The sequence below is a fragment of the Canis lupus genome, chromosome 1 (assembly GCF_003254725.2).
Source record: "Canis lupus dingo isolate Sandy chromosome 1, ASM325472v2, whole genome shotgun sequence".
Classification (NCBI taxonomy): domain Eukaryota; kingdom Metazoa; phylum Chordata; class Mammalia; order Carnivora; family Canidae; genus Canis; species Canis lupus.
This window is the reverse complement of record NC_064243.1, coordinates 15,989,403-16,010,979: the sequence shown is the minus strand read 5'-3', so window position 1 is coordinate 16,010,979 and position 21,577 is coordinate 15,989,403. Positions and strand designations below refer to the sequence as shown.

The window sequence follows — 21,577 nt, the reverse complement described above, 5'->3', positions numbered from 1 at the left end:
CAAATCTGTGTACTATATCATTGAGTAGATCAGATGAAAAATCTCAAGAGCATCTGAATAACAGAAAATTTGCCAGGGAGGGATATCTGGGTGGCTCAGTGGTTGAGCACCTGCATTTGGTTCAGGCCATAATCCTGAGGTCCTGGGATCGAGTCCCACATTGAGCTTCCTGCAGGGAGCCTGCTTCTCCCTCTGTGTATGTCTTTGCCTCTGTGTGTGTGTGTGTGTGTGTGTGTGTGTCACTCATGAATAAATAAATAAAACCTTAAAAAAGGAGAAAAATTTCTAGGGAGAATTCCGAGTGCCCTGGATTGACAGGAAGGAGACCAGTTAGAAAACACCAAACTAAGCAGTAACTGAGCTTTGTTACAGAAGACTGACTTGGGAGAGAGAGTGGAGAGGTGAAGACCACTAAGGGAGGTGCATCTGGGACAACAGCAATGGAAGGCATATCTTGGCAGGAACTACATCAGCCAACATTTTCATTCAATGTCTTTGTAAATTGGAAATCTGTGAACCTTCAAGATATTGAATTTGCCTGTTACAAAATACATCATAATTACCACTGTGTAACACTGTTTCTCTTCCATTGTGGGTATGATGCTTGCCAGATGTAGAGTTAGTTCCGGTTTACTGGGGTGTTCTAGATGAAGATTCCTTAGGATACTGGGTAGAGCCAAGACCCTGTGGAATTAAGACAGGCCTGTAAATAATCCAGGCTCTTCACGACAAAGACCTTTCTGACTTAGGGGTTATGGTATGTCGTTTTACAACATAATGTAGTTTGCTTTGGTCCTGGGTAAGAATTATGGTATTGTGGGAAACCCATGAGAGGGTTTCATCACTGCAATGAAAACACTCTTTTTCCAGCTGCCTGTGTAGCTCGGTTGGTTCAGAGTTAGACTCTTAATTTCTGCTCAGGTCATGATCTCAGGGTTGTGAGATCAAGCCCCACATTGGGCTCTGCACTGGACGTGGAGCCTGCTTGAGATTCTCTCCCTCCCTCTCCCTTTGCCCCTCTTCACATACTCCCACTTGCACTCTCTCAAAAAAAAAAAAAAGAAGAAAGAAAGAAAGAAAGAAAGAAAGAAAGAAAGAAAGAAAGAAAAAAGAAAATATTCTTTCACTTTTCATGATGTCCTAGGGATTGTGAATACAAAACACCTTTGTAAAAGTTAACTTTTGTTCTTGTAAAAGGCATCTGGGTGTTCCTTCCTGGTTGATAAACATGTTATCTGAAACAATGGAAAATAATATTTATTGTTGGCAAATACCCTAGTGAAACTAGCTCTTATTTGGAAAGGACAATTTTTGCACTGTATGTTTTGTAAAAACAAACAAACAAACAACAAACAAACAACATGCAAGAAGAAACATGTCCCAGAGAGTTTCTAATATCTTCCCTAAAGAGAAGGACAAAGGAATGAAAAGGCTGGTAGGACTGGTGGTCAGCCATAGCTTGCAGAGACCCTTCTGTCGGTGCCTGGAACCTCTCACAGACCTGCCCTAGGCCTCTGAAGGAGCAGGGCCAGTTCTGACACCTACAAAGACTTAGTAATCGGAGAATGTGACCTTCAGGCCTAGGACAATGCTTGTAGTTGGTACCACAGTTGAAAAGAAACAAGATAAATTTTGGGCTACACTCTACTGTTTTTTGCTACTCTAATGTTTTCATCCCCTTGTGATTAGAATAATCAAATTAAGATCTGGTGTTCTGCATTTTCTCTGTCCTTAAATTAATCCAGATAGTCTTGATTCATAAAGTTCTCCTAAACTTTCATTAAACTTCTTCATTACAGTGCTGTCTACCAAATGATGTGTCATTCTCCTTATTTTCTGACCACTCGTTGCCATTTATTTGTGACTTGTTTGATAAAATGATAGGCTTTTATCAAACAGTCTGTATTGCAGTTTCTCTGGCTAATTGATAATTCTTTCTATTGATTAACTACTTTTTCTAAAATCAAAGCTGCCTGGTTAAACCCTGAGTTGGTGCTGTTTTCTCGACCTACAATACCAAATGAACAACCTTTGGCAATCAGGCTTGTGAGAAACTTCCTCTTGGCAACTTGTTTACTCTTACTTTGAAGGTAATGACAGAGAAGTTCAGTGTACCATATATAAATACCGTAGATAAATACTGGTAAGCTGAGCTACTACCATAAACAGTAGAATAAGCACAATAGTTTACAAAGCCATTTTCGGAAATTACTGTTATAAATAAACTCATTTTAATTGGTCCTGTTTTCTCTACTTCTGGATACCAATGTGCATGTTTGTGGATGTGTGTGTATGTTCAATTTGTCCCTTAGAATTCTGTTTATATTCTTTCATATTTTCCTCTAAAGATAAGGCATCTTAAATATTCATTACTTAACTCTACTGCAGTCTCTCTGAGTTTGATCATCTTCTTTTTATCTAAAATAATTACATAAAAGTGAGACCCTATTTTCCAATGTCTACAATAAAATAACTTATGTAACAAAACATCTAAATAAAAATGTAACAAAATAATGCAGGCCCAGTTACCAAACTGTCAAAATGAACAAATCAAGCAAAAATAAGCATTTCTTGTGATGTCAGCTGGGGAGGTCTCAGGGCTATTAAAGGAAGAGGTGGTAAGGGTATCAGTGCTTGTTAGGCCATACTGGTGGTTCATTGACCTCCCTGCTCTCACTTTGGAGAAGAATTTGATAAGAGGGCAGTTAAGTAAGGATTAAGATCCTGAGGATCCAAGGACTGCTGTCTCTCACGCTTGGCCACATTAGTATATGTGTGTGCTGATATAGCCTCTGCTCCATCCCATGCATTCTCTGCACTCACATTGGCCAAGAGGGCTGATCCTCCTCTTTATGCTGCAGAAAGTGCACGGTTGGTTGTAAATCATTCCAGCATGTCTCTGCTCCTGAATGCTACTATCCCCAGCAGTGGGGGCTCCTTCTCTCCTGTTTGATATGTAGCCCAGCCATCTATAAGTGGATAGCCCCTGCCTAGTTTGGATTTAAGTCCACTCCAGCCATGAGTGAAAAAAAGACTATTTTGAAGGAGCCTCCTGCTCAGAACAGAAAAGGCTGAGTGCACTTAGCGGGACCTTACTCATGCCGCTGTCCCCAGGTGAGTGCTGAACTTGTCATCTGCTGTCTGGGGTGTGGGAGGTGTTAGAATTTCAATTCATCTGGGGTGTTTGGGAAGGTACAGTTCCTAAGTAGGCCTGTTCACAGAGCTACTTCCTGGTGTAACTAGGAAAAAAAAAGCCTCAAAGAAAAGACAACCATTTGTGGAAAATTACGGGAAAATGATTTAGCTGTACTACTGAGAGTTTTCAGTAAATATTCAGTATGTTCAGCCTCTTAGTCTGTATTGGTTCTTTGCCTCTGCATATAATCTTCCTTGAAGCTAATCCATTTTGAGAAAATTATCCCTTAATAATGTATGCCCCATTCTATTCAGTACAGCTTGTTAATAGAAGGATCTGTACTCTGTTCCTACACCCCTGCATCTCCTATTCTACTTCTGTGTTTCCATTTAGGAACCAAAGCATCTGGTAGCTGCTTCAATATTTTCCTGGAAATTGGCTCTTCTTCTCATGTTTCGCTGTTTTTTTTTTTTTTCATCATTTCATCAAAACCTCAGTCATGTTTGCAATTCCATTCTCAAATGAAATACACTAAATTTCTAGTGGGAAAAATTTCTGAATACCTTTCAGTTCTTTCTTTACTGAAATGATTGATACCTCATTCCTGAAAACTCACTCCTCTCTGGGCTTCAGTTAGACCCCCCCCCCTCTAGTTTCTCTCTTGCCTCTGTGAGCATGACTTCATGTCCTATTCTTTGTTCACAAACCCCTTGAATACTACTTTGAACAGGACACCCAGTGCTGGCCTTTTCCCTCTATTTTTTCATATTTCTTCCTTCCTTCACCCATCAAATAAATATCTATTAAGCTCTTCTTATGGACAAGCTCCATTCTAGGTGCTATAGGGGAAGACACAGGATATATATTTAATAATATCACCAACAATACATCCTGATAGATCCAAAATGGAATATGAGACAAAGAGAAATTAGTGGTGATTTCAGAGATTTCATTCTAATTAACTGTAAAGATGCAGTTGCCATCATCTGATGTGGGCAAAGCAGTGAGAGGAGAAATTTGGGGTGCAAAAACTAGGGGTTTAGAATTAGTTAAGCATCTGATTCTTGATTTTTATCCCATGTCATGAACTCAGGGGTCCTAGGATTAGCCCCTTGTTGGGCTCCGTGCTTGGTGTAGAGCCTGCTCGAAATTCTCTCCCTCCCTCCCCACCTCTCACTTCTCTAAAAAAAGAAAACAGACTTGTAAGTTTAGGATTTGCTGTGGACTGAATGTTTGTGCCCATCTGAAATTCACATGTTGGAGCCTTAATGCCATAGTATTTGAAGATGGGGCCTGAAGATGGGGAGGTAATTAGATCATGAGGATAGAATTCTCATGATGGGATTAGTATACTTATAAAGAGGAAGAGAGCTAGCTCCTTCTCTCTTTCTGCCATGTGATGGATAATACAGCTAGACAGAAGCCATCTGACACCAGGAAGAGGGCTCTTACCAGGAACTGAACCGGCTGGAATATTTCTCTGGGACTTCCCATCCTCCAGACCTGTGAGAAATAATTGTTCCTTAGCCTCTGAAAATCAGTGGTAATTTGTTAGAGCAGCCTGTACTGACTAAGATAGACTTTGTCTTAGAAAGCCAGTGTAGATGTCCAGAAAATAATTGAAGTGATCCAAGTTGAAGCTACAAATTGGGAGTCTTCAGAATAGTGATAGTATTTAATGCTTTGAGACTGGTTGAAATGACCAACAGAGTGAGTACAGGTAGAGAAGAGAATAGGACAAAGCACTGAGCTCTGGGGGATTCAGCTGTCAAGTGTTTGGAGGAAAGAGGGTGAATCTGTAAAATGACCGAGAAGATGCTTTTGAGGTAGGAGGAAAGCCAAGGGTTTGGTTGTTCTCTGAGCCCAGTATAGCAAGGCACAGGAGTCAGTGACCAACAGATTCAAGTGTGTGTTGGTCTAAATAAGAATAAAACTGATCACTGAATTTTGTAACTGGAAGTACCTTGGTCACATTAGCAAGAACGGCTTTTCTGCAGTGATGGCGGTGAAAGTCTCACATGGATGAGATTAGGAGACAGTGGAAGGCCTTGTCAGCTCAAGACATGCTGAGGATCACTCATATATGACTATCAAATCTATATGTATATACCAGGCTTCTCTGTGCCTGGATGTTAAGTACGTTTCTCAAAAAAGCTCACCATATCCAAATAAATCAATCATATCTTTGTCTTCCTATTTTGCCCAACAAGAATTATGTATTCATAGGGGTCCATTTTCTGTCCAGCCCTCTCCATGGTACATAGAGAAAGGTAAAGACATTTGTGTCAGGCTTTGTATGTTGGATCTTTATTCAAAATCTCATGAATTTCATTTAATATTGGAGTGTAAATGTAAAGTGGCTGAAGTTTTCAGTTTCTGCTCCATTGAGAATGTGAAATACTGAAAACATAGAGTAAAAACAAGGAGCCAGACTTGTGTCAATGAACACTTCTGTTTTAGCTGTGTTGTTTTACGTGAAAATAAGACCCTGATTTGGAAAAGGTAGAGATGTGATGTCTCAGAGAAGAAGGTTAGAGATAGGGCAAAGTGAAAATGTGTAGATTTTTCTTTCCAATATTGGTAGTAAATAGCTAATAGCTATGTATCCCCAACAGGTAAAAATTGCATCCAGACCACAAATGTCAACATTTTATAAATTATCCAATGTAAACAAAATCACACTCACAAAATTACTCTGAAGTCTTGCTTTCTTCTTGAATGAAAGAACTCAGTAAAAACATGAATAATGCATGTTGCTTTAAATGAAATCTTCAGGATATTGTGACATATGAAATCTACATACATTGTTTTAAATGGGGCCACTTTGAAACTTTGGTATTACAAACAAAACACATTTTGAATTGAAGAGGGAAACATTTTGCAAATAACATTTTTAGCATTAATGGGTTTTTTCCTCAAATGGAATAATGGCCAAATTTATCTTTACATTTTCAGATTTTAATTATATGCAGGGGTGGTTTGAATTTACCAGTGAAATTTCTTTCACTGTTTAAAATGTTAGATTTAGAAATCAAACCATAATAGTTTCATTTGCAGCTGAGCCCCGTATAAAACCTCACTAAATAGTTCACTGATTGAGTTGCTGAAATTTTCCTCTTTGCTTTCTTTGTATTTGTGGGGCTTCCAGGTGCCTCTCAGCAGCCAAAGCTCCACAAGTAATTGTAAACTGTGATTATTTAATTCCATTAACCCAGGGACAAATTCAACCATGACTATCACAAATCAAAGCTCTTTTTTCCCCCCTCGAAGTGGCAGCATTAAATTATGCTGGGTCTCTTGTATTTGTTCCATGCAAATATAATGTTTGCATGTTCCCTCTCACTAAGCACATTACAAAATTAATGCATTATATTCGGTAAATTTTCATATAATATTCATGCAAAGGAGTATTTGTCATATATTTCTAAGTTGTGAAGCATAATATTAAATGGGTTATTCCCCATAAGAATTAGAACATTACTGAAGCCATTGAAATAGTGTGTTTTCAGGCAGCCCTGGTGGCTCAGCAGTTTAGCTCCGCCTTCAGCCCAGGGCCTGATCCTGGAGACCTGGGATTGAGTCCTACGTCAGGCTCCCTGCATGGAGCCTGCTTCTCCCCCTGCCTGTGTCTCTGCCTCTCTCTCTCTCTCTCTCTCTCTCTCTCTCTGTGTCTCTCATGAATAAATAAATAAAATCTTAAAAAAAAAAAAAAGAAATAGTGTGTTTTCCTATCAACTCCAAACACTACCTCCCCCAATCTTTTGGAAATGTTTCAAATGTGTTTAGATTTAAAATAATAAACATAGAGATTCACTCTTACTTGCTTCACTTGTTAAGAATAAGTGAAATGCTGAAAACACGTTTGAGTGGATTCCTGCCTCTCCTGCTAGAGAAGTGAGGCTATCCAAGTCTGTACCACTGTTTTATGTCTTCTAGAATCTAAACTCTGATGACTTTATGAGTGTGATTTGATTGATCATTACAATGATAGATACCTATAGTGACAAGCTCTATACTAGATCCTGTAAACTGGTATCTAATTTTACATTAATATTTATCATTAACCATATGATGAAATGATAGGTATTATTATCTTCAGACTGTAGATGCTTAGCAAAGTTAAGTGACTTATCCAAAGTTCTAGAGCTGGTAAATCTGGGATTTGAACCCAATATTTCCTTAGTCTAAACCCTATGCTCTTTCTACTCTCATTTACTTAGCTTTGATCAATATGTGACAGACCACTAACTAAGCATCAAAATGTGAGGATAAATTCATTATTTTTAGTATTTTTCGGGGGTGTACATTTAATGTCAGTGTCATCAGCTTAGATAATGGTTGTGTGCGTGTGTTACCACTTAAATTTGTGGCATAAAGTTTAATGAGTGTCGCTTAATCTTTGGAGAAATGTGTTAATTGGTTATTGCATGTTTGGCACATTATCTTTCTAATTAGCCTTTTTCAGTATTGAATGTGGCACTGCAAATTTAAAACAATTAGCTTTATTGGTGATAACAAATTATCCTTTTAACAGGTATGCCCATGTACCCACTTTGTTTAAATACTTCTATTTATACAAAAAGTCCAACAAATTTAAGGAAATTATGAAATGTGATTTAAAAAAAGATATGTAGTAAAGCCTAAGGCTGAGATTCTATTGATCATGTTGAGTCTAAAAAAAAATAGCAAAACTAGTAAGTCTTCATCCATGTATGGGTTTATCCATTTATTTTGCATTTTAAAACTAATAATAATTACAGTTTTGAGTGTCTATGTATACTGAGCGCTATTCTGTGGAACCTCAATCTGTATAATTACCTTTTATCCTTCTAAGATTCGCATCAGACAGGTATTATTATGTACATTGAACAATGAGAACACCAACTTCAACAAAACCTCACAGCTACATAGTGATATAACCAGGATTCAATCATGGAATTTCTTTATGACTGGGGAGTGGTAATTATCTAGAATTTTGGTTCAAGGAAATCTGAATGAGGAGTCAGGACCTGGGTCTCAGGTTTCGGTGCTAACACTGATTATGCATTTGACATTAACCGATCTCTCTCTGAGTCTGCTTAGAGGGTTTGATAAGATGATCTCTAAGATCTGTTCCCAGTGGTACTTTCTTTAGATAGTTGGTGTCATATTAAAGAATCTGTTCTGTGTATTCCTTGTAACATTGAACAGAAGTCAATATTTATTCACACGTTATTAAATAATTCTTCAAAAATGTTTTTTAGTAATTTCAAAATATTTCATTTGGGCAGAGACTTTTGGAGCAGATGGGAGACATGGGACCATTAAGAGCTTGGGACATAGTGTCTGAGCGTTAGGCTACCTGTTAAGTGGGCAGAAATTTGTACCTGTTCATGCAAGTTATGGTGATCACTGTACAACTTTTTTTTTTTTTAATTTATGTTAGTCACAGAGAGAGAGAGAGAGAGAGAGAGGCAGAGACACAGGCTGAGGGAGAAGCAGGCTCCATGCACTGGGAGCTCAACGTGGGATTCGACCCCGGGTCTCCAGGATTGCGCCCTGGGCCAAAGGCAGGCGCCAAACCGCTGCGCCACCCAGGGATCCCAACTGTACAACTTTTTAAGTCAACTGCAAGTCTTGAAAATCACTCACTACACCAATGGAAAATAATTTCTAATATAACTTATGCTTTTTAAATGAGCTGTCTGGTGAAAATTTCAATAAAGGTATCTGATGCTGCTTTCACACCTGAAGTGTATATTCCTTACCAGTATTTGAATCATGTTCTCTCTCTCTCTCTCTCTCTCGCTTTCGCTCTTTCTCTCTCTATATATATTATTTATCAGAATAATTCAAATACTAACTAATCACCCTTAACAAAATATTAAAGGATGGACACATACATCACAGTATTTATACTGAAGTTTCACTTCTTGGCATGGTATTAAAAACTTCTGTCCACACAAAAGTGTTTATAGCAGCTTTATTCATAATTGCCAAAATTTGGAAGCAACCAAGAGATGCCCTTTGGTAGATAAATAGATAAACCATGTTACATCCATACAATTAAATATTATTCCACACAGAAAGAAATGAGCTACCAAACCATGAAAAGACATGGGGGATCTTAAATGCATATTACCAAGTAAAAGAAGCCAACCTGAGAAGGTCATATACTATATAATTCCAACTGTATGACATTCTGGAAAAGACAAAACTATGGAGATAGTAAAAGGATCCGTGGTTGCCAGGGGTTGGGAGTGAAGGAGGGATGCATAGGTGGAGCACAGAGAATTTCTAAGGCAGTGAAACTATTCTGTATAATAATGTAATGGTGGATACATATCATTATACAATTGTCAAAACTCATAAAATATACAACACCAGGAGTGAACGCTAATGTGAACTATGTACTTTGGGTGGTAATATGTCCCTCTGGGAGAATCTTGGTTTTACTGGAGAAAGAGAAAGTAACAGAAGGATGTTTGGAGAACAGGAAAAATGAGTAAGACACAGTCTTAGCACTTAAAGAAACTGAAGCCTAATGTTGTGCTCTGGGCTTATAGAGGAGACTGGTGGGGCAGGCAGGTTCATGACTAACGCACACCCCAGCTCTCTAAACAGCCCCAAGAGGAGGTATAGAAACAAAGATGAAGGAGCCAGATTTCCTTTTCGAGGGAGAAGTGGGCTGGTTCTTAATGGACGAAGCAGCATTTGAGATGATACTTGAAGGAGACATAGAAGAGACAGCCACCACACAAGATGGGGACACTTAGAGCCTTCTCTTCTGTATCTCCAGTCCCCAGGACCTCTAAAATTTACTATGTGAAAGAATGGACAGGAATAGTAGCAAAGATAAAAACACCATCTGTGTCCTCCTACGGCTTTGGGTTCTGACTGTTAGAGCAGTCTGTGTTTAAATCCTCACACTTATTTTGCATCAAAATAGAAGAATCCTAGTGAATCAAGTACCACCTTTCATTTGTAAACTTGCATTTCACCATTCCAGTTTTAAGTAATGTTTCCACATGAATGCTGAAAGTTTCTCAGGACTTTTTGTTAAGATGTAAAGCATTTATATTTGATTTAAGAAATACCTTTGCATATCTCTGCCCCTAAGCACTTGAAGACACTATAAATGAAAGCAAAGGATAAGTTACTGGTAACCCTCAGCCTAATATGTTTTCTCTCTCTTAATTTTCAAGTACATGTAAATTGGAAAGTACAGATTTTACTGCTCAGTAACCGAATCTGTGGTTTTATTTTGGAAGAAAACAAGTGTTTACTTTCCAAAATGTGGTTGTGGAAGGCTGGTTTATGTTAAGATACCCTCTGGATTCAGGTGGTGTCTTCCCTCCTACTTGTCATGTATCAGCATCAAAGGTTCCCTTATTTTAGATATTTACAGATATTGCATGGATATATGTGTGTTATAGATGTGGTTTGTAAAGTTAAAGTTCTTGATAATGAATAATTAAACTCCAGTGGAGAAAATAAACTGTAAGGAAACAGCCAGTCAGTTTCCTGTGAAAAGTGAGAGAACTCAATGCTGAGTGTGTAGTTCTTTAGAGATCGGAAGCCAGATCTCTCAGGGCAACACCACCCTTTTTGCACATTTCAGCAGAAACTGGGTCCCTGGTTAAAGGGATAGAAAGACTTTATTCTCTGATTTTATTAATGATTGTTGGAAATAGTTTGATTATCCGGAAGTTCAGCTTCACATGTTAACTTAAATTGTCTACAATACTTTAATCCCTGTAACTGCTGTCTCCCTCTACCCCAAACTGAATTGCCTTTGTAAAATATCAGACTGCTTGCTTGGGCAAATTAATCCCTTTGTCTCTGAGAGACAGAAATAGTTTTATGGCTTAAAATCTCGTGTGTGTGTGTGTGTGTGTGTGTGTGTGTGTGTGTGTTTAAGCTGTTTTTCTCTCAACAGAAGCTTCATTTCTATTTCTGCAACAGGGAGAATGAACACATTTTATTACTTAAAATTTCAGTTGATTGTTTTAATGACCAAGTATCTATTGTTCAATATCCACCCCCCATGCTACATTCAAATCTGCACATTTCATGTGATATAGTATAATATAAGAAGTTACTTATCAGGCTACATAGTTAATGATTCTATGATTTCTATGTTTCCTAAAGCAAGCAAAGTGCCAAATCCTCGTGAATAACAAGAAACACTGATATGCTTTTAATGGAAGCTTTTTTCTTTTCTAGAAATTCAAAGTGTCTACAGCGTCGAAATGGATTAACAATGCACAGCCCAAAAGTAGCATGACATTAGCAATGTACAGAGGCTGGGCATTTTTTTTTCACATCAAAACATCGTAAAGTTGAATTTATGCAACAGATATTCTCAACTCCTGCCTTACACTGAAGAAGCAGCTGTTGTCCAAGCACACAGTTCATGTTGTGTGAGGATGAAGAAGTCTCTCGTGCATGTTTTTAGTACTTCCTCTGTCCCCAGCTAGTATCTGCTAGACAAGTCACAAAGGCCACCCAGAGGATAGCAACAGATGATCTCTTTGAAGGTTTTCCTCAGCTCTTGGCTCCGGAGTGCATAAATGAGAGGGTCGATGATGGAGTTACACATGATCAGAATGAGGTACAAGTTAAAGTGAGACATGAAGCACACACAGTATGGATTCTGGGGACAAGAGATGTAGAATATCAAGTGGAGGAAGAATGGGGCCCAGCAGACGACGAAGACCCCAATGAGTATGGTCAAGGTAATGGCACCCTTCATGTTGGCCCCTTGGCGGATGGTGCCGGTGCCCGGGAGGACGGCGATTCTCTTGATGTGCAGTCTGGCCATGAGGAACATGTGGACGTAGAGAGAAGCCATGAGGGCCAGCATGGTGAAGAACATGGTGATGAGGCAGATGATGACAGCAGTACTGTCCGAGTAAATGATGAACAAGATGCCTGACACCGTGCAAGCCGCCCAGATGCAACTGATGATGATCCCAACCCGCCTCACCGTCATGATGTTATGGTACTGGAGGGCATAAAAGATAGTAAAGTACCTGTCCACTGCAATTGAGAGCAGGCTGCAAATCGAGGCGAGCAAGGAGCTACAGATCACCGAGTCAATGACATTATCAATATTCACCGTGAAACTCTGCGCGTCCGTATCCGTACTGTTCAACAGGGTGATGACGATGGTCTCTGACCCGTTGGAAACGCTCACCAGCATATCGGCCACAGCCAGGCTACAGATGAAAAAGTACATGGGTGAGTGCAGATTCTTGTTCTTGGCTATTGCCACGATCACCAGAATGTTCTCCAGCAAGCTTATGACCCCCAGAGTCACGAACACCTCCGGGGAGACGAAGAGTTGCTCGTAGCATCCCCCGTCGGGGTAGCCTTTGCCAAGGGACTCAGTGGCGTTGCCGTGCTGTCCGTAGGTGCTGCGGTTCCAGAAGTGGAGAGAAGTGTGCATTCCGTGCTGAAGGGTGGAGTTCATCCTGCAACAAGTGTATGCAGACCCCCTCGGGACTGATTCGGCCTCTCCAGCCAGGGAGCCCCGGTGATGTTCTCCCCCTCTCCGTGCGTCCCAAAGTTCTGAGGATCCAGCTGGCCTGCCAGGTGTTGAGTACCTGTCCCGTGCTCCAAAAGGCTGGCAGTGGAGCTCTTACTGTCTTCCAGGTACAGCTCCGATCACCTTCACTGTAACATCTTCGATTTCTGAAATGCTCATTCTTAGTTCAAAGAGTCTGCTCTTTGCTTTTTCTTTTTTTCTTTTTTTCTTTTTTCTTTTTCTTTTTTTTTTTTTGTCCTCACTCCCACCTTAACTTTAGTCTAGGGCATTCAGTGAGGTCTGTTGCAAGTAATTCTCCGAGTTGCCGCCGAGCCACCAGGAGCTGAATCTGCGTGCACATGTTCGCATCAGCTGCCTCCCCGCGGTCTTAGTTCCCAACCCGAAGCATTGCTCTGAGTGTTAGTGGCTGCTGCTGATTTTATGGTGTGGGGAGGGGAAGAAAAAAAAATGTTCAGAGTGGCTCCTCCTCTGCTTCCTCCTGACCAATCCAAACGCACTGGAAGTCTGTGAGGCACGGCTGATATTCCAGATACAAATTGCAGGGCAACACGGATCCAGATGCAGAAGCTTGTGGAATTGGGGGAAGCAAGCAGGATGAGAGAGACTGGATTCTCCTTGCCAAGTTTTCAAGGAAAACAACTTGGTCCCTGGAGACTGTTCCTTGATAACACAACAAGCCAGGCTCCCCCAGCTTTATTTCTGCTTCAAAGAGAGACACTTGTGTTTCTCTGTGTGTGTGTGTGTGTGCGCGTGTGTGCCCACGCAGGCATTTGTGTGCTTATGTTCCTGAAATAGACACGCTGCCTTTTTGGTCAGGATATTGAATTTGTTTACTCTCAATTTGTTTGAATTAAGAATCCAGGAAATAATGCTTCAATTTCCAATACCTGAAAGACAGGGAGAATATCTGATAATACAGGTACACTGTGCTCCGGATGGGAGAACTGATGTAGGTAGCTACAGTTTATCCAAGGATTCTAGACGGGGTTCATTTTTTTGTTTGTTTGTTTGTTTTGTTTTCTTTTTTTGTGCACTAATAGCTGATAATTCTCCACTGCAGAGTTTCTGTTATCATGGCTGGGAAAGTTTTATTCTCATTCATGATATTTAGAAGCCATATGGTGATAGTATAAACTATATTTACTCTGCTCTCAAAAGGAAAAAGATCAATAATTGGGCAAAACTCAGTCTTTAAGCTTTATTGACATACAACTGATATAACAAAATATTATACATATTTAACATATATATTTTAATGGGTTTGGACATATGCTTACACTCATGATACCATCATCACAATCAAGGTCCTAAACATACTCACCACCTCCAAAATTTTCCTTGTGCTCTAGTGTGTGTGTTTTGTTTGTCTGTTTTTTTTTTGTTTATTTGTTTTGTGGTAAGAATACTTGATATCTATCCTCTTAGTGTATTTTAAAGTGTATGATACCATATTATTAACTATAGGCACTATGTTGTATAGTAGATATCTAGAGCTTATTCTTCTCGCATAAGTGGAGCTTTATATCCATTGGACAACAATCCCTTGACAGTGGTCTTAACAATGATTTCTTGGATTTAACACCAAAATTCAGGCAACAAATCCCAAAATAGACGAGTGGGATTACAACAAACTAAAAAACTTCTGGGCAGCAAAGGAAACAATCAGGAGAGTGATAAGGCAACCTACAGAATGGAAGAAAATGTTTGCAAACCGTCTATCTGATAGAGGTTAATAATATTCAAAATTTGTAAAAACAAAAACAAAAACCCAACTATCCAACCAAACAAAACCAACTCTGTTTAAAAATGGACAAAAATAGGCTCACACCTATAAATCCAGAAAAACAAACTGATGGTTGCCAGAGGGAAGGAGGAAGGAGAGATGGGTAAAATGGGTGAAGGGACATGAGAGATAACAGGCTTTCAGTTATGGAATGAATAAGTCATGGGAATGAAAAGCACAACCTAGGGAATGCAGTCAATGATACAGTAATAGTGTCGTGTGGTGACATACGGTAGCTACACTTGTGAGCATAGCATAATGTACAGCATAATGAGTTTACATTAGCACATAATGTTTACGAAATTTCTTACTAGCAAAAAATTCAATACAGCTTAATCCACTTATTTTCTGAACTCATTTGAACATAGAACCTACCTTCTCCCACTTGTATTTTTCAAGGGGAGCTACACTTGTGAGCATAGCATAATGTACAGAGATGTTGAATCATTGTGTTGTATGTCTGAAATGAATATAACATTGTCAACTATACTCCAATGAATTTAAAATACAAAATAAAAAAATAAAATAAAAAAACAAAATTAAAAAAATGGACAAAAGACATTTTGAATGAATAGACATTTATCCAAAGAAGATATACAAATGGCTACCTGGTACATGTAAAGGTGCTCAACAATTTAATTACCAGGAAAAATGCTGATCAAATCCACAATGAGAGATCAGCTCACACCTGTTAGGATGGATAACATAAAAAAACCCAAAAGATAAAAAGTGCTGGTGAGGATGTGAAGAAATCAGAACTTTTTTTTTTATAGCAATCTACCTCCATAATTGGAAGTTTTGTAAGTTAAATGCACACATACCTTAGCAACTTCACTTCGTCTAGCCAAGACAAGTAAATACTAGTTATTAGAGTTTCTGAATGTTTTGTTTAAGCTAAGTTTGAAGGACTGTGACAAAGTTACAAATTAATTAAGCTTCAGATTATAAAATTTTATGTGTCCTTTTCTTGCTATGACTATTGCTGGTTTTAGCTCTGTATGGCTTGTGGCTACAGATAATAGGGACAATAAGAGAGAATTATTCCAGGGTTCATTTGAAGTTCTCACTCATTTAGGTAAGGGCTTTATCTTCTTTCTGTTTTGCCATGGAGACAATGCTATGTATCATTCCTGAGCGCTGAGCTAAATCGTTATCTTCCACCCATCCCTGGAACTCAGGGGTCGTATGACTGATACAATAATGGGTAGAAGTGATGGACATTATGCTAGCTCCCCTATGATCCTACACTCTTTTTTCTTTCATTGGTAGATAGCTGCAGAATGTCTGTGGAGTCTCATGTTGTAGATGACAGTACTACATCATGGAAGGAGCCTAGGTTTCTGAAGAACTGCACAGAGCAGAGCTCAACTCTCCAAATCCCCCCTCACCCACCAACTACAGGGAACTGTGATTTGAGCAAGCAATAAATATCACCATTGTTAAGCTGCTGAAATATTGGTCTTATCTATTACGACAGCTAGCATTAATTACCTTGACTTTAAAACTTTTTTATTGCCATTATTTATAAGAAATGAACCCAAATTACATAGAAATAAATCCTTTCTTTCTTTTATTTTGGATTTATGTGAAGAGTGACTTACCTAATAAGTAGGCAACAGGAAAGAAACCTATTGAATTGTTTTAAGCATCAGATAGTCAACTCTATATAACCATCCTGAGCCAGCTCTTGATTTTGTGCTACTTGCATCGGTGCATTGTTTCATTTGTTTTGGCTTAAAATTCAGAGTATCTTTGATTTGTCCATCTTTCTCAAAAATCCCTATGTGCAATCACTTGTAAAATATCTTCCATTCTATGAGCGTTTCTGACTCTTCCTTTTCTCTTTACCAAACTCACCTTTCACTGTTTGGTCTCACAGAAACCTGATTGTAGTCAAACTCATATTCTAGGTGACATTCACACTAGGAATTTCCCATGAGTTTACTCTATCCCACTGCATAGAATGTTCTTCCCCTGTATTTGTAAGTGCATAATCATTCTTCCTTTGTAAAACTGATTTATATGTATTGTGTAATTTATATAGAATCACCTAACAGCTAAAATTAGTGATCAAAAACAAAACCCACTTTCTTTTAGCTTTTTTTAAAAAAAGATTTTCTTATTTATTTGAGACAGAGAGAGTTAGCAGGGAGGGGGTGAAGGGGATGGAAGATGCAGAGAGAATCTGAAGCAGACTCCATGCTATGCTCGGACTGCCGATGCAGGGCTCCATCTCATGACCTGGAGATTACTCCCTGAGCTGAAACCAAGAATTGGACATTTAACTGACTGAGCCATCCAGGAGCCCCTCTTTTACCTTTTTACAAAAAAAAAAAAAAGTTTATTTAGAGACCATAATCACACTGAAATCTCAGAAAACTGCATACATTTAATATCTCAAATTTAATTATTTGGTGCAGATTTATAAAACCTCGATTGTTTGGTTAATCATGCTGAAAGATGGCATTTTGTCACCTTCAAGGGGGCATTTTAATTGCCTGCCGTAGTTTAGTTCTTCTCTAGGAGCCAGAAGAAATACAATCAGCAATGTAAGATGCATTAATGGTGTTTTTGAAAATTTACTGCAGAGTTCTTTTTTTAATACACACAAAATGGAGTTAGATCATAATAGATTTATGAGCGAAATCCTTGTTTTATATTTAATAACAATAAATATGAAACACTGCTAAAGAGAAGTATTTATCAAATTGTGCTAGATGGAATACCATTTTTAGGAGAAGTTAATGTTTTTTTTTTTTTTTTCTGCTGCAACATTAAAGGGGAGATTTTAAGGTCAGGTAATTTTGGAAAAATGTTGCGAACTCACTGCCTTGAGGTTTCAGAGTTTACATTAGCACATAATGTTTACGAAATTTCTTACTAGCAAAAAATTCAATACAGCTTAATACACTTATTTTCTGAACTCATTTGAACATAGAACCTACCTTCTCCCACTTGTATTTTTCAAGGACCTATTATACTCAATTCAGCTATCATGCTCATTTTGAAAAGGCGTATTTGCTCCAAACTCAATTGATGTATCAAGGAACATTTTGGGCACAACACAAATTTTGAGTTTGTTTTTGCACTGTTTATACAGTGGAGACAATAGGTGAGTGTGGCAAGCTGTACCTAGATGAACCAAGACACAGAAGGGACACAGAACACACACACACTCTAACATTTACCACTGCCTCAGTTCACTGCAAATGTGATGAAGCACAATGCTCCTCATGTGGTGTTATAGTTTCTTGTGAGATTTCCAATGATTTGTCTACCACTTTGTAATAACTCATGAGCTGTAACCTTTTTTCTTTTTTTAATTTATTTTTTATTGGTGTTCAATTTGCCAACATATAGAATAACACCCAGTGCTCATCCCATCAAGTGCCCCCCTCAGTGCCTGTCACCCAGTCACCCCACCACCCTCCCACCTCCCCTTCTACCATCCATTGTTCATTTCCCAGAGTTAGGAGTCTCTCATGTTCTGTCTCGCTTTCTGATATTTCCCACACATTTCTTCTCCCTTCCCTTATATTCCCTTTCACTATTTTTTATATTCCCCAAATGAATGAGACCATATAATGTTTGTCCTTCTCCGATTGACTTATTTCACTCTGCATAATACCCTCCAGTTCCATCCACATCGAAGCAAATGGTGGGTATTTGTCATTTCTAATGGCTGAGGAATATTCCATTGTGTACATAGACCACATATTCTTTATCCATTCATCTTTCGATGGACACCGAGGCTCCTTCCACAGTTTGGCTATTGTGGACATTGCTGCTAGAAACATCGGGGTGCAGGTGTCCCGGCGGCTATAACCCTTTTGAAACTCACTTCCTCAAGGGAATGGCAGGTCTTTTTCTAGGTAAAGCTCCATATTTCTTGTAGGCTTTGGGTTTTTAACATGTGTAAAACTGCTTTGCTCTTTTTATTAGGTTCCTCTCCTTCTTTTATCTAATGTATATCTGATGAAGTTTATGAGTACTGTGTATCTAACCCCATTTTCCCCCATAAACCCTAGTTGTTGTTTTATATGATTTGCACGACACTCTAAGTTTTAGAATACATACGTCACATTACAGCAGAGCTAAATGTAATGTGAATTCTGAGCACTGGGTGATGTAGGGAATTGTTGAATCACTATATTGTACACCTGAAACTAATATTACACTGTATGTTAACTAACTGGAATTTAAATAAAGATTTAAAAAAGTAAATGTTCCTGGGTGGCTCAGTAAGTTAAACATCTGCCTTTGGCTCAGGTCATGATCTCAGGGTCGTGGGATCAAGCCCCGAGTCGGGCTCCCTGCTCAGCAGGGAGTCTGCTTCTCCCTCTGCAGCTCCCCGTGCTTGTGTGTTCTCTCTCTCTCTCAAATAAATAAATAAATAAATAAATAAATAAATAAATAAATAAAATCTTTAAATAAAATAAATAGAAGTGGTTGTTACCATCGGTACCATGAAATAGAATCCTTACTTATAACAACATAACTCTATGTCTATTGGCTGATGTGTGTCTTCCAGATTATGTAACTGCTGTCTCTACATAGAATGTCTTAGCAGAATCAATATACAACTTGTATGCCATATATGTATATACATATATCCAAGCTTTATGGATTTGTTCACACACACACACACACACACACAGATAGATGTTATTTTAGGGAATATAGTGTGCAAGACTAACTGAATAATGTGAACATTTTATTGCCTGTTAGAAAGTAAAAAATAATCTTTCTTTTTTTAGATTATAATATTTTGCAGAGTTTAAGAGTTCTATAAATATTAAATGAATTGAAACATTTTTTTGAAATCTGTGTTCATTATTATTTAATTTATTATAATTCAAAGATTTATTTCTTTATTTCAGATAGAGTGGTGTGGAGGGCAGAGAGAGAGAGTTACAGGTAGATTCCTCACTGAGCACAAAGCCTGTTGCGGGACTCAATCTCACAACCCTGAGATCACAACCTGAGCTGAAACCACGAGTCAGATGCTTAACTGACTGCACCATTCAGATGCCACTGTTTATTATTATTTTTAATAGAAAGCAAGTTTGGTTTTCTAGCGTGTCAATTTAAATATTTCACTGTTTTCAAAACTATCAAAACTAAACAATACTAAGATAATATAATAACTTTCATTAAAATACGTTTACTCCTAATAGAATATTATTACAATGTTATTCTTTATAAAATTGATATCATGAAACATAAAGTTGTCTCAAAATATTATAAATTTTTCTTTTAAAAACATCACTCTCATTTGACTTATAGCACTAGCCGCTGTATGACTTTGCTGCCTTTATCATAAACATTTTTCTACTTTGCTTAATTTTTCTTCCTTCTATCAATCAGTATTTTACTGAGCACCTACTACATTCCATGTATCAAAGCAAATAAGACATTTGATCTGCCATCCAGGGACTTTGGTATAGATATCACCTAAGTGGGTAGACTTAATTGTAAGCTAATAATTCCTACATATTGTGACCAGTGATATAGTAATAGTAATTAATAGACATAATCTGTGCTTGGGTTGGTCTTGTTCATTGGAAATGTTTTATTGAGATGAGAATTGGAGAAACAATTTAGCTGAGTGAGAAGCAGAGGGGGCTAGAATTCTAGGAAGATGGAGTAACTTCTGCAAACTTGGGTTGTGAGAAATAATATTGCAAATTTGGGAAATGGCAAATACTTTGGCATGGCTGGAGCACACAAAGGCAAGGCACAGAAATGAGTCTGGAGATGTTAGCAAGGGGTCATCTGAGGCTTTGCAGTGTCATGCCTGGGGATTCAGGACTTTACTTCCTCAGCCTCTGTGACAATACTGAAAAACCTTGAGTGAACCCCGCATTGCCTTCAGGACAAAGAGCTTCAAGACTGAAGAAATAACATAAAATTTGGAAATAGCACAGAGTGGAATTATGAAGTGTAAAGGTGGGGAATTAAGATAATATTGGATGACTACCGGGATGCTATTAGAGAAGCTTGCCAAGTAAGAGTTGGTGAGTATTGCAGCAAACCAGTAGCAGTTTTGCTGCAGATAAGACTAATAATCAGTCACGAATGGAATGAGGAAAAGCAAGAAATCTTTAATGCCCTCCATTTTTTTCACTCCAGTGAACAAGTGGGTGTGGGTGCCATTAATCTGGTTGATACATAGATTGGCTCTTTGCCCTTCCATTTGAAACTCCTTCAATTTGAAGTTCAGAAATCTAAAATCTATACTGTCCAGTCCCCTTGCTGTCTGTATTCTGTCTGTGAATTAGGTTTACCCAAGTACATATATTCGTAAGTGTTCTGGAAAACATAGGTGAGACAGAAGTCACCTTCCTGGAGCCCTGGTAGGATCTGATAGGGGTAAATTTTGGTATCAGGTGGCTCCACCTTCACGTGGCAGGTTACTCCCTTTGTGAGTCAAGAGTAGCAGGGGCAGCAGCTATCTCCTGATCTATGGATCGCAGCTTGAGTGGCATGAAAGGGGAATGAAGTAAAATAGTGGAAACTCCATAGCCATTCCAAAATTTTTGTGAGCACCTTTTTCCTGTATTAAGCCCTCCTCTAGTTGATATACCGAGAGTACATCTGCTTTCTGCACTGAATTATGATTGTTATACCTTATTAAGGAATATTGAAAAATAAATCCTCTTCTGAGACAAGATACATTTAGTTGTTAAAATTTTGAATTTGAAATGCTTTCGAGACATCTAAATGGAGATACCCACTTAGCAAAGATGAGTGTGGAGCCCAGAAGGACAATTTAGTAGAGAGACACATGTTTTGGCTGCAGTAGACACAGGCTGTACTGGAAGCTGTCGGCTTCTACTAGGAAAGGGGAAAAGAGAGAACCATGAACAGTCACAGGGAAGGCATGTACTTACGAGGCAAATGTATGCAAGGTGGGGAAAGGGACCGTGTAGGTCTGGGTCATCTGGGGAGATGATATCAAGGTTGGATTAAGGGTGTCGATTTTACTGAGCAAATAACTGAGAGAAAAAAGAAAATGGGAAGGGAGCCAGATAAAGCTGTCAAATAACAATGCAAGCCTGACCTTGAGTGAAGACAGAGGGCTGGGTGGAAGCATCAGAGACCTGCCATGAAGCCTGAGGGAAGGTTG

General features: G+C 38.6%; 1 protein-coding gene across 1 annotated transcript; it reads right to left on the bottom strand.

Annotated features, from left to right (window-relative positions):
• Positions 1 to 9,177: 9,177 nt before the first annotated feature.
• On the bottom strand, positions 9,178 to 13,033 carry MC4R (melanocortin 4 receptor). The gene has a single exon (XM_025422127.3). It carries the CDS (start codon positions 12,588 to 12,590, stop codon positions 11,592 to 11,594), a length of 999 nt encoding a protein of 332 aa, XP_025277912.2. The 5' UTR covers positions 12,591 to 13,033; the 3' UTR covers positions 9,178 to 11,591.
• Positions 13,034 to 21,577: the final 8,544 nt, after the last annotated feature.